Below are 17,100 nucleotides of genomic sequence, written 5' to 3'. Positions count from 1 at the left end.
GCAAAGCTGCTTAAAAGTAGTTGGCTTAGATGTATGTGTGCATTCCTTGTATTTCTTTAGTAAATACATCTTCTCTTGTAATTCTCTGTGGAAAATGTTGGGGATTTTGTCTGTTGGCAGATATCCTAAAGCCCTAGATGCTGTATTAGAGAAGCATCTGGAAGATTGCACAGATGAGACTGAGCAAAATCTTTTTCACCAGTTCATTTCTCTTTCACTAAGCTGTGGCAAGTACAAGGTAGGTAGAAACTCGTTCGTGATTTAGTTATACTGTCAGAAAGCTGCTGTTTTGATAAAGGTCTCCTCTGCCTTCTTTCTAGACAATTTTTTTTACCATTCCTAACAATAAAAACCTTGAAAAAAACAGCAAACTTACTTAACTGTGATTTGGGAGGGAGTAGGCTTGACTAAAACTACGGTAAAATCATAAGCTGTCAGATCTGTTCCATTTTGTTTGTTATAAACAGTCATAGATGTCAGCTTTTTCTTACTGTTAAAATTTATGGTCAATAGTGACAACATGGTGTGCCCAGCAATGGCTCCTCTTACAGATTTAACCCATTTCAGAGGCATTTGTTTTGGGAAAGTTGACTAAGTTCCCATGAGAGAAGATGACAGGTCCTTTTTGTTGCATTGGTTCTATGAATGTTTACAGTCAGTAATGTGCAACAGTAGAGTCATTACAGAGTTATTCCTCTGCCATTTCTGAAAATCAATTGAAATTCAGCCTAACACAGAGCAACCATGAGTGCAACAGATCTGTTCTAGGAATTTATTATTAAGAGATTGTTAGTATTATGGCTGTTGTTTGCAGTTACTGAAAGACTGAAATCACGTAGGGAAAACAATAAACTACATAAAGAAGTGCTTTGTGTATTTTTGTACTGGTTTAACGAAGGCATGGATTCTGTGACTGAGTTACAAGTGGATTAACAGAAAAAGAAGGCATGTAGAACAAAGGCATGTGACTCTCTTCGAGCCTTTAAGGTTCCTGAGATAAGTGCATGCAGTTGGATTGGCAGAGATGCCTTTTGAACAGTTTCTATCTGTGCTCTGTCACACTGACGTTGTCACTAGACCTTTCTCAGAATCGTTAGATAAGTGTAGTGCTTTTCTAGGACAAAAAGGTATCTGTGGCTTACTGTACTTTTCAATCTGTATTCCAAAACCTGTCTGCCAAAGTGAAAGAGAGCAAATCTGAAACAGATATACAACATCATTGTTCTGTAATTGATGCTTCTAGGAATCTGAGATATATAGATTTTCTTCTGGTAGAAAAGAAAAAAATACTCAAAGGTTTTCTTCTGTTACTTAAAGATTTTTAACATGCAGTAAGTCACTCTGAAATCTGTATTTCAGTTTCTGGAAGACTCTGATACCTCCCTTCTGCTTAGTTTGAATCACCCCCAGCCAACTGTGCGGGTCCTGGCACTTCAGTATTTGAAGGCTGCTATTGAAACATCAAAGGTTTGTGTCCTGAATATCTCACTTAGAGAACTTAGCCAAAATCTTCAAAAAGCTGTTTGCTATACATACCAGTTGAATGTGAGTAGTATATTAATTTATTCCTATCATGCTCAGTGTTTTTCATGGTATTTTCAGTAGGCTTCTGTCAGCTTTTCCCCCTGTTGTGGAGACAGGATGCAGTTCTTGTTTATCTTAAGCTGCTTGTAGTTTAGGGTTAAAATCTGAGTTAATGGTTACTTATAGTTTTCTTTGTTTTGCTGTTGAAAGTTTATCTGCCTGTAAGGTTTGATTTAGATTATGTTACTTCTCTTCTTGTACTCAGTTTCAGATATTTCATTAAAAGCCTGTAAATTGTGCTGCCAACAAATTACGGTTTATGCCCTTTGAATCTTTTTTCCTTCATTTCTTCAGGAAGGCTTTGATCAGTCTTTCATAGAAGAAGCCATTTTTGCTCGGCTCAAGGATGACAACAGAGATGTTGTAATGTCTGCTCTCAGTTCTTTGGAGGTAAGTGTGTGTATTTTGATATGTCAGGTGAGATTTTTAGCTAATCTTGAATGTCTGCGTCTGTGATACATTCTCTGTAGTTATTTTTCTCTTTATGTCCTTAGTGTGTGGCTTCTGCCCTTTGAGACAGGATGAAGCAGCACAACTTTAGGAGCTTGTGTTCTTTCCTGGCTCACAGTTGCCTCTTCAGATTTCTATTTCCTGCTTTCCCAGAGTGTTTGCAGTTAGCCTGAATTTATCCATTTTTTTTCTGTAGCTACTAAGGCAAATGTTAATCTTTGGATTTTATTTATAGTGTGCTTCATGTTTATCCAGTACATTTTTCCTATCAAAATGCAAGCTGTGCTATCTGCCTGTTCGATGGCAAATGATGCACTGGCAAATCATTAGGCTAGTGAGAAGTGCTCTGTTGAGTTTTTCCATATGAGAGTCATTTGGTCAGTTGATAATGGTGAAGTCCTGAACTATAGCTCAGGTTTACTGGATGGGACTCTGGTATGCATTGTGCTGATTGTTTCCAGCTAGAGTAACAGTCTTTTTTTGTTGCTTCTGCTAGTAGTAGTGGAGTTTATTATTAGCCATGGTGTAATTGGTCTTGTGTGTTCATTCATTCTCAATTACTTAAAAACAGGAATAGAAGCACATGACTGATTCTTTACACTTTAGAGTCCTTTGTTAATGTGCCTTAGATTTTTGTACATACAGATGCTATGTGAAGTAAAAACAATTCTTGTTTAATTACAAAGTGTTTTCTTTATTGTTTATGAATTTGACTAAATAAATTCTGCATTCAGTAAATTCTCCATGCTGTAGTATACCAGAGACACATGCTGGACAGCCTTATAAATTCTGTTCATCCTGATAATATTTTCACTACATGATCATCAACAGGAATACTCCTGGTAATATTTGATCTCTCTTTCCACTAAGTATAGCAGATGTATTTTTCATTATGCTATGGCAAATTCTGTTGCATTTTATTATGACTTCTTTTCTTTATTTATTTTCCAGATTTACAGGAAACAATTAAATCCAGAAGTAGTAGTATCAAGTCTTTTGAACATCTTTGAGAATGCTGATCTTTCAAAAGATGGAAAGTGGTATGTGTGTGCCTTTTTTCAGTCTACATTCTGTAAAGATTTATTTTTATAGGTAACTCTAAAGAATGCTTTAAAAACTGTTTTTCACTTAAAATACTTCTTGCTGTGTTCTATCTGTGCTGATTTACAAGAGAAATGAGCAATGGTTTGCATACCATTTTACATTAATTCCTTTTTTATTCTTGCTGCTGTTTGGATTCAGAAGATTGCCATGGAAAATGGAGAATAAATCAAAGTATTGCTGGTAGGATTGAGCAACAGATTTTCAACATGACTTGTTCTCTTTCAGGTACAAGGTTCTAGAGCGAGCAATAAAAAATTTAGTGGAAGAGGAGATTTTGAAAGAGAAAAAAGAGCTACTAGATGAAGCAGTAATGCGGCTGTTACCTTTCATGGTAATCACTACTGCAAATTCAAAGTCTTCAGATTGGAAAATGGCTGTTTGTCTGTCAGAATCTGATCTCTGCTCCTTACACCCTTTACTGAGAGGCTGGCGAGAAGGTAAAGCATTATTTGTAACTCATTTGGTGAAAGAAAGGTGGTGGCAGTTTAGGACATGACCCATATTAACCTGAACACCGAATGAAGGAGACCAGCTGCAGTTAACAAGCTCTTATGCTGTCAGTGCAAGTGGAGTTCATTAAAGCTCCTCAAAAAAATGAAGAAATTATCTAGTATGTTACTGTCTGTTTCTAAATATTAGTGATCCACCAGTGTTTTAAAATGTGATTTGCATACCTAGATTGTCTGATGTCTGATTTATTTTTTAATTTGCAATAGCTCTTGGAGAGGCAATTGAATCTAGCAAGCCTGAAGATTTGATTGGAGTGGCCAACAACAAAATGATTCTGTTATTTTCTGAAAACTTGACTTCAGGAGATTCTTCCTTACTATTGCAAATGGTATGTGCACCATGTTACCCTAACCCCAAGGCATCTTACTTTCTGAATGGTCACTGTAGTAGAACAAATGTGGTATAGAAGAACTTTGTATGTACTCTTCTTAGCATTAGTGTGCTATCATCAAGCATCAGCCAAGATACAAGACAAGTATATATCTATATACACATACAGGAAAAAATAACAAGCCCCAATACAATCTAAGTCAGATTTCAACTTTAATGTAAGCTATTACCTCTTGGGGAAAACAATCAGGTTTTTTTGTTTTCCTGAAAAAGAATTCTAGAGAATAAACCAATATACCTGTGGGGTAGTTCATAGAAACAGATATCTGTGTATTTCAAAGTTCCAGAGTATACCGTTACAGCAGCTGTTACCAAGTAGTAAGTTGCTACCAATGATAGAAGGTATCAAGGATTATCTGGATATGCAAATGAAAAGCAGTTTAAAGTCATAGTGAAGTCCTGCTATATTACAGACTTGTTTTTCCTCTACTCCTTCTTTTGCAAGGTTGATGACCTGGTTCTTGTTGCTGAAACAGAGACTGAGAGCGTACGGCAGAAAGTAACTACTTACGTAATTGGTTCAGTGCTCACTCAGAGCTGCTGCAGTACACAGATGAAGGAAAGTTACTATTCGGTGGCTATCAGAGTCTTCTGTTTCTTGGAGAGAAAAATAAAAAAGCTCAGAGTTAGTGACCCTGCAGAGGTAAGATGCAAACAGTTTGGAGAGTTTCCCTTGTAATGGAAACATCTTTCTTTTTATTGAACAGCGGGAAGTCAAGAAAGCTTGAGAAGGACTGAAAATCTTGACTTCATTTTTTTCAGAGCAAAACCACAGGTTTGGCAACTGGACTAGAAGCTGCCATTACAAGTTGTTCTTACATTTTACTACTGCATTGTGTCTGCAGTAAAAAATTGGGAACTCCACAGAGAGAGTGATTTGCCATTGGAATGGGCTGCCCAGGGAGGTGGTGGAGTCACCATCCCTGGAGGTGCTCAAAAAAAGCCTGGATGAGGCACTTAGTGCCATGGTCTAGTTGACTGGCTAGGGCTGGGTGCTAGATTGGACTGGATGATCTTGGAGGTCTTTTCCAACCTGCTTGATTCTATGATTCCAGAGCTTTAGGCCTGGCATGTTACCACCTGATACAATGTTTCAGTGCTGTGAGCTTGGCACAAAGTTTGGGATGTTTCTGCCAGCTACCCTTTACGTCATGTGGTGTCGTTATTTGTCTTAGGAATATCAGAATTTTGGTCATGAAGTAAAGTTTTTTGCCGTCTGGTTTAATAGAGGAAAGAAGGAAATGCAAGTGAATGTGAAAAAGAGTCCTTGCAACAGTAACAACAAGCAATGCTGAATTATTTGGTGTTTGGTTTATTCTGCAACTCCGTGAGCAATTGTATTGACTAACACAAATAGAAGCCATTAGAGAGGGAGAAACAGTGTTCAGGAACATCATTTCTGCATGTCTCTGCTGCATTTTTACTTTAATTTTATGTGTATTTCCCACAGGGGTTTTCTTGATTTCTTTTTTTGTTGAAGCAATTTGTTGTTTTTTTACTGTGTAAGAAACCCCCATGACCAGGGCTGGATTTCTGTGTATGTACTACACACACACACACAAATAGCAATACAAGATAATTAGTTGTTCTGACCACCGATGAAAGAGTTGTTACATATAGGAGTATAGGAAAGATCTGGATTATGTTGCTAGAACAAAGCTAGATGAAAGGATGACACTGATTGTGCACAAAATGCTGAGGGTAACTCCTGATGTCTTTGTAAAGGGAGATTTAGAGAGATTGATATATTACTCTTCTGTTACTTTGCTTATGTACAGTTCATTACAGTAGAAAGAGCTGGTGTAGGTTTTAAAACCACAAATGCAAGTTTAAATGTAAACTCAGCAAATGTAACTGAGGTTAAAAATTAAATACTGCTGAATTTTAGCACTGAATTTATGTTTTGTGTTGCATGAAATTTTGACAGTATGCATTAAAATGCATTTTCATTCACAGGAAACTCCCCTAAATTGGTCAGTTGAAATAACAGAGGAAACTTCAGTGCCTCAGGACCTGTTAACTGCCTATATAGAAAAGCTCAATAGTGAGCAGACTGCTTATGCAGAGGAGTCAGCTGTGTTCTTGTTCTTATTGAAAAACTTCATTAATGGCCTGAACCCTCCTCTAACCTTTTCAAATGGTAGGTGTAAGTTTTTGACTGTCTTTTATATCCTTGATGTGAAGAGGAAAGGTTAACCATCTTCAGAACTTGCTGGAAGCAACCATTGCTTCCCTAATGTGATGGTTTGGGTGTTTCTTCACCCCACACTTAAGAAAATCACCCGGACTATACTCAGCAGCTGGAAATTAAAGAATGAAGCTTTGTATTTACAGCTTAGCACAATATACAAGCAGATATTTACAATATATACAGCTATAGACAGAAATATAAAAGTTAAAAAGTAATACAGAAACACAACACTCCTCCCAGAAATCAGAGTCCTCAGGAGGGGCTCTCAGCCACCCTTCCACCTCCTTTCCACCCCTTGACCTTATCCCAGACTTTGCTTTACATTCAAGGTGAGTTTAGAGAATCAGCCAAGGGGGGTTAGAAAAGCAGACGTATTAGTTAGCAAGTTAGAGAAGGGAGGCAGTGCAAAAGCCAGAGAGCAACTCTTAATCTATGTTTGTGTTCCTGTTTTTATACATCTCAGCAAGCCTGTGAGTGGAGTAGACATCACCATTGTTTCCTTTTCACAGCCTATAATCCAATTCTTCTCACCAAAATATCCCAGTTAGCTTCAAAGTAGCACACCTCACCTTCTTCCTTTGCAGTTACTGAGATCTGTAAAGATTACTCATGAACATGAAATCAGCCAAATATTTTGTCTTCTTTTAACCAGGCATGTCTGTTTTCTCTTGATGTCTGAAGGTGTCCATATTCATCCACTGTGTCTTATTCATAACCTTTATTTTTTTAGAGGAAACTTGGTGGAATCCCGAATCTCTGAATCAAGATAGTAAGGACTACCTGCACCTCCTTTTGAGGCTGTTTGACCTGCTTGTCTGCGGAGCTAGTGAGGGAAGCAATGCTGCACAGTACAGAGCACTGATGAATCTCTTACTCAAGGTATTGTGATGATTTGGGTGTTAATCGCCCCCCCCACGTTGGAAGTCACACAGACTAGACTCAGCTGGCTCTGGAAATTTGAATGAAGCTTATATCTACAGCTGGCAGAATATACAAGCAGATAGTTACAATCTATACAGTTATATACAGAAATAGACAAGGTAAAAGGTAATACAGAAACACAACAACCCTCCCAGAAACCTGAGTCCCCAGGAGGCGCTCCCAACCACCCTTCCACCTTCTCCACCCTTCTCAACCTTACCCCAGTCCCACGGAAGAATGGAGGTTTGGCCAGGGAGGTTAGGAAGCAAAGTGGATTAATCAGAGAGACGGCAGGAATAGCAGCTTGTTTCTGATGTTAATTCTTGTATATAAGTTTGTTTAATTATTAGTCACTCCAATATCTAGTGAAATGATACTGGTACTGAGCTGTTACAGAGATTGATTGGGACTAGGGGGGACAGGCTCCTCTCACTTGCTCCCTGTAATAGGACAAGGAGCACTGGGTGTAAATTACAGCAAAAGAGGTTCTGCCTCAACGCAAGGGGGAGCTTTTGAAAACCACTTTGTATGCTTGATCAAAAAGTTAGCAGTTACTTAAGATATGTCTAATAGTGAGATTAGTGCTGCACAGAACAGCAAGAAGGACCTCGTTATTTAGCATATAAGAGATTCCTTCCACAGTTGACATACTACACAAATGCTCATATGGATGCATTGCCAGTCTCTTATAGTGAAAGAAAAATCCTTGGTAATTATATACCTGTAGATTGCAAGTTACCTCTTTAAACAAGCCAGCTGTTAAGCCATATGTGGACTTGGTGTACACATGCAAGTATTGTTTACCCAAAAGCACCTACTCGGTAACTTTTTCTTCCCACTGGTTTTGGCTCCCTCGTTCACTTTCTGTGTGCTGCTTTGCTTTGAGTGGTTTATCAGATGCTGTGAGTAGTAATTTGCCAAAGAAATTAAAAGTGCTGTTCTGTTTTGTTTTGGTTATGGGTTTTTTTGTTTGTTTGTTATATTTAAGGTGCACCTAAAAGATTCAGAGGTTCTCTTCAAATTCTTGTCAATTCTGTGGACTTACAGTTACAACCTTTCAAATCATCTGAACTGTGAAGTCAGCGCAATGCTACAGACTCAAGCTCTATATATTGGCTATGCACTGCTTGAGTCACAGACATGCCAAAAAAAGAAACAGCTGTTAGTGCCACCATCTCCAGGTAAAGTATCTGTCTCTCATCTTAAGACTCAACCTGAGTACTTTTTAAATGTTGTGTGATTTTACTATATTTAATACCATGGAGTGTATCTGTAGTTATGTGTAGCTGCTCTAGGCTGAGTCATCTCTCTTTTGTGTTGATTCACTGCTGCAGTTACTAGCTTAAGCTTGGAAATCTGTGAAACCAGTTTTTTTCAGTCTTAACTTTAAGAAACATGCTCTTGAACTGAAGAAATCAGTTACATCACCTCACCAGTGTAAGTACGTGGCAGTCAGTAGCAAGATACGAACTTTCCAAACTTAAATACAAGGACTATGATGAAGTTCAGAGCCATGGATCAGTGATATTCACATCAGTTTTGTTTCAAAGTTAATAATGAAAAGATGTGACTTTTGAATTCTGAAGTAATATTGGAAGTGTAGAGAAAAAGACTGGATGAGGCACTTAGTGCCATGGTCTAGTTGTTTGGATAGGGCTGGGTGATAGGTTGGACTGGATGATCTTGGAGGTCTCTTCCAACCTGGGTGATTCTATGATGCCTCTTCAGAGACAGCTACAGAAAAAATCTGATCATTAACTTTATTCTACTGGGCTTTTTTTCCTTCTTTCCTTCCTTCATCCTTTTTGTAGTGGCGATATCTTTGCTGATTAACTTGGGTAGTCCCGTGAGTGAAGTTCGAAGGGCTGCTCTCAACTGCCTCCATTCCTTGAAAGGGATAAAAGAGTCTCTATTTCATCCTGTTCTTCAGCATTTGGAGCAAAACACAGAAGAGATCATATCTGACCCTACATACATAAGTCAGGTATTTCTATTATTAAGGTGTACATGAAAAATTTTGACTACTGCTCTCATCTTTCCTAACACAAATCATGTTAATGGAAAAGTTCATTGTCTTTGTATGCTGTAGTAGACTAACTTAATTTTTTAAAGGACTATAAAAGCATTTAAGTGATTTATTACATAATATTGCAGAACTGCAAATTATTAACTCTGTTTGTGTCTAGACTACACAGAATAAATGTTTTAAGGCGTTTTTATTGCAGAAGAAGAACTTTATTTTCACTTTGTTAATTAACTAGATCATGGAAGCTCTATTTGAGGAGCTCAAAACACAACCAAAACAGAAATCCCAGAAGAAAAAAATGTGTGAAGCTTTGGAAAGCATACTTGATTGTGTACAGAACCCTATTTTCCCATCATATATTGCAAGAAACTTAATGAAAATTCTTAGTGAAGTCCGTGGTGAGGTAAGTGTAGTTTTATGGGTTCTGGACTTGTCTGAAATGCTGAAATCCACTCTTAATTTAGTTACAATCCTCTTAAGTAATTCCACAGTGTGTTAGGTTATTAGGCATTAAGTTGATACTTCTCTATTAATACAGCAGTGCTGCAAAGTAGGATTTAGCAAAACAAAGTATTTGCATGCTCCATCCAGGAATGTAATGGCTACAGAATTTTGCAGTAGAGTTCTTAAGGAAACTCTCTTGATGTTACTAAGACTGCTTCAGAAGATTCTTCCAGAAGAAATTTATTACCTTGGTTAGATATCAGTGAATGTAGAGTTTTCTGTACAGAGTTGTAACTCAGTACATAGCACTGTCAATTTAACCTCATCTTGTCTAGTGTATTCAAAATTCTCTTAAGAGATGGAACATGCATGAGTTCAGTATTCAGACAAATGAATGGAATTACGGGTTGTTATGCTCTTTTCAGTTGCATGTGTCTTGGAAGGATTGTGAACTGCAGAGAGGATGAGTGTTCTTGCCTCCTGTTTGAGTTCTGTAGAAAACAGCAGTAATTGGTGGAAAAAAGCCTGCCTTGTTTCTGTACTTGAAAAATTCCAAGTACTACTCTGCAAAAGGAGAGTAGCAAACTAGGAGCAGAGTGTGTCATTGTCGTACTCTCACAATAAGTGTTACATTTTTCCTCCTGAGTAGTTGTTGCATAAAACGCTGTATGCATGTGTTACCAAAGAGGATATGTTGCAGTAAAATGAAGCTGTGTTGTTGGAAGCTGGTTGAAATGAGGACAGATAAAAAGTTCTATTATAATTTCGTCTGTTTGCAGATGATTCTTTCTCACCTCTTGCCTGCGCTAGACCGGCTGCTAGAGAAGGTCTTTGAGAAACCTGAGGAAATGTTGAAAGATGAAGCTGTTCTGCTGCATCTCATCCTTGGAAAGTTTGATGAATATTCAGCAGCTCTCTTGTGCAAGAATCAGCAGAGTCTGGACTTATTTATTAAAAGTCTGCATGCTGCCAAGAAAATCTATGAAGAAATTCCACCGTTTCAGATCACAGCACTTGGGCGGGTATGGCTTTATCTTTAATTTCTTTTTATGCTTAAAGTAAATATCAGTGTTCAGGATTGGATTTAAAAGGATTCTTCTAGTGTCCAGTCCCTAGCTTTTGGCCTGTTTCTGTAGTACAACTTTTCGGAGTCTCCATTGTGTCTTTGAAACATCTAAATAGGCTCTGAAACTTTCTCATAAGATTGCCAGAGGGAGAAATTGCTGCTTGGTTTATTTTTCCATTATGAGAAGTACAGAACAGAAACTGCATTTGTATGCAGATATCTATCATTGCCTGCAGTTACTACTGTTTCACTGTCCTTAGGTTTTTTTCTCAATCAGGAGTTTTACTTTGTGTTTTCCTTCTGGGGAGAATTTTAAAGAAAACAGAATAGGTTGGAAATTTGAAGTAGGCTACAAATTCAGGCCTTCCATTTAGCCAGGTGTTAACATATACTTATAAAAGGCTGGCAGCAGCAAGATTGTTTCCCCTACCAGACAAGCTGTCTGAAAAATGTCAGGAATTTTTGTGTCTGATGGATATTTCCAAAATATGTACGTTGCATCTAAGGATTCCTGGATATTTACAAATACATGTTTAATATGCAGATTTTTGTGACATTTGTGCATACTAATGTGTGTGATTGGATGTGTCGTGCATAATCTAATATACCTGAGTTCTGTAGCTCCTGGTTTTGTTACCCTCTTTCAAGTAAGTCTTTTTTTCTCTTTTGTAGATTACTAAACCATTCTTTGCAGCTCTATCAGATGGGATGGTGCAACAGAATCTTTTAAGAGTACTGTTTGACTTACTGTTAAACTGTAAGAACCCACTTTGTGCCCAAGCAGTTAGCAGCGTGTTTAAAGGGGTAAGTGGCAAACTCCAGGACACAGAAATATATTCAGACTTGTGGTGGTGATGGCTCCATGTTGCTGCATTAAGTGACTCTTCGTTGTTTATGTCATTCACAGCATGAAAGGAGTTAGAAACTATTTGTAACGTATTATTTTGTTGATGGCATGAAAAAATTGTCATTTCTTTAAAAGCCATGCAGCAATCAAGAAGGGCAGGGAGCTGATTGAGAAATTCCAGTGCAGAGCCACAGAAATGATTAAGGAAGTTGAACTTCTTCCTTATGAGGAGAGACTGAGGGAGCTGGGGCTTTTTTGCTTGGAGAGGAAATGACTAAGGGGTGACCTCATTCATGTTTATAAATATGTAAGGGGTGAGTGCCAGAAGGATGGAGACAGCCTCTTCTCAGTGGTGCCCAGTGATGATAGGACAAGGGGCAAGGGATGATGGGTGGGAGTTGAGGCATAGGGGGTTCTATGTGAACCTGAGGAAGAATGTTTTCACTGTGAGGGTGACAGAACACTGGAACAGGCTGCCTAGGGAAGCTGCAGAGTCTCCCTCTCTGGAGATATTCAAGAACTACCTAGATGCATTCCTGTGTGATCTGCTCTAGGTGATTTTTCAAGGTCACTTCCAACTCCTGACATTCTATGATTCTATGACTATTTAAATGATACTATGTTTACTACACTATGTAATTGAATCATAGAATTACCCAGGTTGGAAGAGACCTCCAAGATCATCCAGTCCAACCTGTCACCCAGCCCTGTCCAGTCAGCTAGACCATGGCACTAAGTGCCTCATCCAGTCTTTTCTTGAACACCTCCAGGGACAGTGATTCCATCACCTCCCTGGGCAGCCCATTCCAATGCCAATCACTCTCTCTGGGAAGAACTTCCTCCTAACATCCAGCCTAGACCTCCTCCAGCACAACTTGAGATTGTGTCCCGTTGTTCTGTAGCTGCTTGCCTGGGAGAAAAGACCAACCCCCACCTGGCTACAGAATTCAGAATTCACTTTTTTTGTTCTTCTGCACTGATACTCTTTTCCTCAGATACTTGCATAAGTAGATTGTATAGCCATATGTGCAGGAAATCAATGTGGTTTTAAAAAAAGAGGCACAGATATCTGACATGACACATTATTTACTGGTACTTAGGTTATTGCTCTTTGTTTCAGATTTCAGTGTGTGCTGATCAGATTGTCACAGAACTGGAGCCTCCAGAGAAAAACAAAAGTCTGGCCACTGTTCAGGAAACTAGAAGGCAGAAAATGCAGCAACAGAGGTAAAATAACAAGAAAGTCAAAAACACTGTTTGCGTAGTTTGAAAATTCCACTTGTTTTACACTTTGTGTAGCTTGTATTGAAAGCCTAAGCGTCTAATTCTTCTTTTCACCCGCACAGTAAAATGACTCTGAGCTACTTTTGGCAGGAGCACATCAACTCGCATTGCTGTTTGAGAACTGATGGAATTGTAGTCAACATTGGAAAAAAAATTCAGTAGTTTTAATGTTGCTTTTACAGATTCTGGCTTGACACAGTTGAACACGATTTGGTTTTGTAGGCAGTTAGACTTGTTTAGTAGTGAAGATATGTGGACAAATGACATACACATGGCCGAAGCCTCTGATGCTTATCGAAATGTTCCTGTTAGTTGACTGAAAAACAGCATCTTCCTTCAGTTAAAAAATCATAATAATCATTAATTTTTAAATCTCTTTGTTTAGTTTCTTCTCTCCATTCCCATGAAGAAAGAGGTATTTTGCCACTGTACTTGCTCTCTTCTTCAATCATCAGCTGTCAGACATTAAGCAGCATACTGAGTTTGTTTACCTTGGTTAGACCTTCACTTCTTTGTTTTGCTTTTTTCACCTTATTTTCCTTTACTTGACCTTTTTTTAACAGTCATCACCCATAAGATTGATCATTGGTAAACTGTGTCACAGAGTTTGTGAACACAGATGCTTGCACACCCCTGCATTGCCCACATAGTCAGTTAGACAACTGGGTGCTCCAAAGGTGCAGCTTTCCTGGATGACAAGGAGATTAACATTTGGACAGTTTTGGGGTTGCATTTCTTTTCCACAGAAGTCATATTTGTTGTGTTAGGGGTTTGTGCTCACAGAAGTCGTGCTATACTATGGATTTTGAGTTCAGCGTGAATTTTCTGTTGATTAAAATGTGTGGCTGCTTCAGTCAAAAGCTCACACATTGCCACTTCTCCCAGGAGAAGCAGTAAAGTATATTACTGTGTGTGATGGTTTGAGTGTTCCCTGCCCCTCCACACTTTGGAAATCACCCAGACTAGACTCAGCTGGCTCTGGAAATTTGAATGAAGCCTGTATTTACAGCTAGCACAATATACAAGCAGATATGTACAGTCTATACAGTTATAGACAGAAATATACAAGGTAAAATGTAATACAGAAACACAACAGCCCTCCCAGAAACCTGATCCCCAGGAAGAGCTCCCAACCGCCCTTCCACCTGCTCACCCCCCTCTCAACCTTACTCCAGTCCCAAGGAAGAATGGAGGTTCGACCAGGGGGTTAGGAAGCAAAGTGGATTAATCAGAGAAAAGGCAAAGAGGCTAGAGAAAGATATGCAGCTCAGGCAATGCCCCAAGAAGTGCCTTATCTATGTTTGGATTCTTGTTCTTATACCTCTTAGCAAGCCTATGAGTGAAGTAGACATCATCACTGTTTGTCTTTCACAGCCTGTAATCTAGTTCTTCTCACCAAAACATTCAGCTAGCTTCAAACTAGCACACTATGTGAAAGAAAATATGTGTTCTTTTACCGATATCCATGTTTGCTCCCTGAAGTACTGTGCTATTTTCTTAGTGTAATTATATCCTGATTGTCTTTTCAGAAAGCCTCAAGATGCAGAATTAGCACCAGAAATGAGCCACTTCAACTGGCAGAGGGTTATGCTTATCCTGGAATTACTGCAGCATAAGAAGAAGCTCAGACGTCCGCAGGTGTTGGTGCCTGCACTTTTTAACCTGCTGAGCCGGTAATTGAACCTCCACGACATGTAGCTCCTTCAGCATACTCTTCTGCAGCTGACACTGGAAAGCATTTAGATCTGGGCTAGTTTCTCTTTGCTTTGTTGCCATGATTTATTATCTAACTTGCTTTTTTCATTTGACCTTCTTTTCTGTTGTGGTGGGTTAGGAACTTGTCCCCCTCAATTAAAATTTACCAGAGCAGCTGAGATGGCTTGAAAGTAAAGTAAAGTTATATTTACAGCAAAGCTAAGTTTACAGGCACATATACAAACTACATTTACATGTATTCACAATTATATACAATTTAGAAATAATACAGAAATCTAATCTTCCCTCCACCCTCAGATGAAGAAAAAGGCCAGAAGGGGCCAACACCACCCTCTCTTTCCCCAGATAGAAAACAACCAGCAAAGCTCATATGTTACCTGGTCAGTCAAGGTTAGTGTAGGAGTTAGAGAGACAGAAACGAACGAACAGTGAACAGATCCAGTGCCCAAGGGCCAAAAAGACGGAATTATTTATACATTAGCTTTTTATACAGCTTAGCAAACCAATGGATGATACAGACTTTATCATTATTTTATTTTTACAACCAATGCCCTGCTCATTCAGATTCTGTACCAGTTATTAGTATTCAGATTCTGTATCAATTGTTAGACTGTTCCAATAAGCCTAAACTACCACATAGGTAAATCAGATCAGGGGAATGGTCAGTTGTTACGACTTTTACTCCCTTTAAATGATGTGATTGATGGAATTTGTAAGTTTTTTTTTTTACCTGATGCATAGCTTCACTTATAAAAAGTTTGTTTCTCCAGTGGAGGACTTGGGCTTGCTTAGAATGATAGCACTGGTGCTAAAACTAGCACAATTGCCAGGACTTGTGTATTATAATAGTACTCAAAACTTTAGAATGCCTCTCAAAACATTGTGGAACATTTATCCAGTGCAACCTAGCAGGTAGTTGCTGTTTACAGCTACCTGAATGGAGGTTGTGTCCAGGTGGGGGTTGGTCTCTTCTGCCAGGCAAGCAGCAACAGAACAAGGGGACACAGTCTCAAGTTGTGCCAGGGGAGGTCTAGGCTGGATGTTAGCAGGAAGTTCTTGCCAGAGAGAGTGATTGGCATTGGAATGGGTTGCCCAGGCAGGTGTTCAAGAAAAGACTGGATCAGGTACTTAGTGCCATGGTCTAGTTGATTGGACAGGACTGGTGCTAGGTTGGACTGGATGATGTTGGAGGTCTCTTCCAACCTGGTCTATTTTGTGATTCTAAGAATACTGTTGCATTTCCTGCCACTCTATCTCCAGGCACTTAGGGAAACTTACATACAAACTGGGGGGCAGGGAGGTTTTGGGTTTGGGAGTTTTTTTATGACTGGTAATCCTAATTCCTGTAATTATAATCCTGACTGTACTTCGTTAAATGTCTTTCATTAGACCAGTTTATATCATTGAAAACGAAAAAAAGAAGAGACAGATTTTTAGCAAACACTTTTTGGAAACCCTGATTTAGCATGAAGCTTTAATTTAGAATTCTGTATAATGAAGATTGCAGTTTTCAACTTGTATCTTAGTATGCAGTTTGGTTACTTATTTTTCTGTCTCCTTTTTTTTTCCTGAACATGTAGTTGTCTGGAACCTATGGCATCAGAAGAAGAAAATATGGAATATACAAAACAGTTAATCCTCAGCTGCCTGCTAAGCATCTGTCAGAAATTGTCTTCAGGTGGTAGCAAGATCTCAGCAGGTAAAAACTGCCAGCCCCATTTCTTAGTGCTTCTCTTGACAGTACAGCGTTAAATCAATGGCCTCTAACTTCTTTCTTTTCTGAGTATATGCTGTATTGTTCAGGAGAGGCAGTTTTCATTTATAAGGTATACAGGGCTCTCTTATTAATCATTTTTTTTGTAGATCACTTGGATGTGATCTGCAAATTGAAACCAGAGTTTGAAAGTACTTTTTATTCCTATTTGCTTGACCACTAAAACCTTAATCAGTAAATTATTTTTTTTCACTTATAGATATCCTCGACAAAGAAAAATTCAATGTGGAAGTGATAGTTCAGTGCATCAGGATATCTAAAATGCCCCAGACACATCATCATGCACTCCTTCTCCTTGGTGCTGTTGCTGGCATGTTTCCTGTAAGTGTTACCTGGAATATAGCTAGCAGCTTTTCAGGTTCCAAATATTGCAAAAAGCAAAGAACTTACAGAGACATCTTGGGGGGGGAAACTCTTGTTTTCAGCATCCTGCTGTGGTCAGAATTTTCCTGCATTGTTTCTTCTTTCTCCTACTTCTTTTTATATATGAGGGAAAACATCAAGCATGATAGCCTATGTTCCTGTCTTGTGCAACACTGAGAAAGGTAGTTTTAGCTAATAAAACATTCTCAGTCTGATTTCATTTGGCTGAGAAATTGCGCTTCTGTGGATTGGAATTTGACTCTATGCTCACTTTTCTGTGTAAAATTCTTCCACTTCAAAACTACAAAAGCAGCAAAATCTATCTAGATGTATCAAGCTCAGTTTGCATCTTTCTCTCTGCATCAGTACTCTTCTCCCAAAAGGCAAAATTGGAATGCTTTTGACAAATTTGCTGAGGATTTGGCTTTTT

General features: G+C 38.7%; 1 protein-coding gene across 1 annotated transcript in view; it reads left to right on the top strand.

Annotated features, from left to right (window-relative positions):
- The window catches only part of HEATR1 (HEAT repeat containing 1), a 41,271-nt gene that overhangs the window by 9,021 nt on the left and 15,150 nt on the right, over window positions 1-17,100 (top strand). The window contains exons 11-28 of the mRNA XM_064158589.1: window positions 121-238; window positions 1,360-1,467; window positions 1,879-1,974; window positions 2,986-3,074; window positions 3,364-3,575; window positions 3,855-3,976; window positions 4,484-4,681; window positions 5,995-6,178; window positions 6,960-7,108; window positions 8,139-8,331; window positions 8,962-9,134; window positions 9,412-9,579; window positions 10,400-10,642; window positions 11,359-11,490; window positions 12,654-12,760; window positions 14,347-14,490; window positions 16,114-16,232; window positions 16,507-16,628. Coding sequence (XP_064014659.1) covers window positions 121-238; window positions 1,360-1,467; window positions 1,879-1,974; window positions 2,986-3,074; window positions 3,364-3,575; window positions 3,855-3,976; window positions 4,484-4,681; window positions 5,995-6,178; window positions 6,960-7,108; window positions 8,139-8,331; window positions 8,962-9,134; window positions 9,412-9,579; window positions 10,400-10,642; window positions 11,359-11,490; window positions 12,654-12,760; window positions 14,347-14,490; window positions 16,114-16,232; window positions 16,507-16,628 — 2,677 coding nt within the window. The remainder of the gene's footprint in view (window positions 1-120; window positions 239-1,359; window positions 1,468-1,878; window positions 1,975-2,985; window positions 3,075-3,363; window positions 3,576-3,854; window positions 3,977-4,483; window positions 4,682-5,994; window positions 6,179-6,959; window positions 7,109-8,138; window positions 8,332-8,961; window positions 9,135-9,411; window positions 9,580-10,399; window positions 10,643-11,358; window positions 11,491-12,653; window positions 12,761-14,346; window positions 14,491-16,113; window positions 16,233-16,506; window positions 16,629-17,100) is intronic.

The sequence above is a fragment of the Pogoniulus pusillus genome, chromosome 18, assembly GCF_015220805.1.
Source record: "Pogoniulus pusillus isolate bPogPus1 chromosome 18, bPogPus1.pri, whole genome shotgun sequence".
Taxonomy (NCBI): Eukaryota; Metazoa; Chordata; class Aves; order Piciformes; family Lybiidae; genus Pogoniulus; species Pogoniulus pusillus.
Note: the sequence above shows the minus strand (reverse complement) of the source record. Positions and strands in the feature narration are given on the sequence as shown.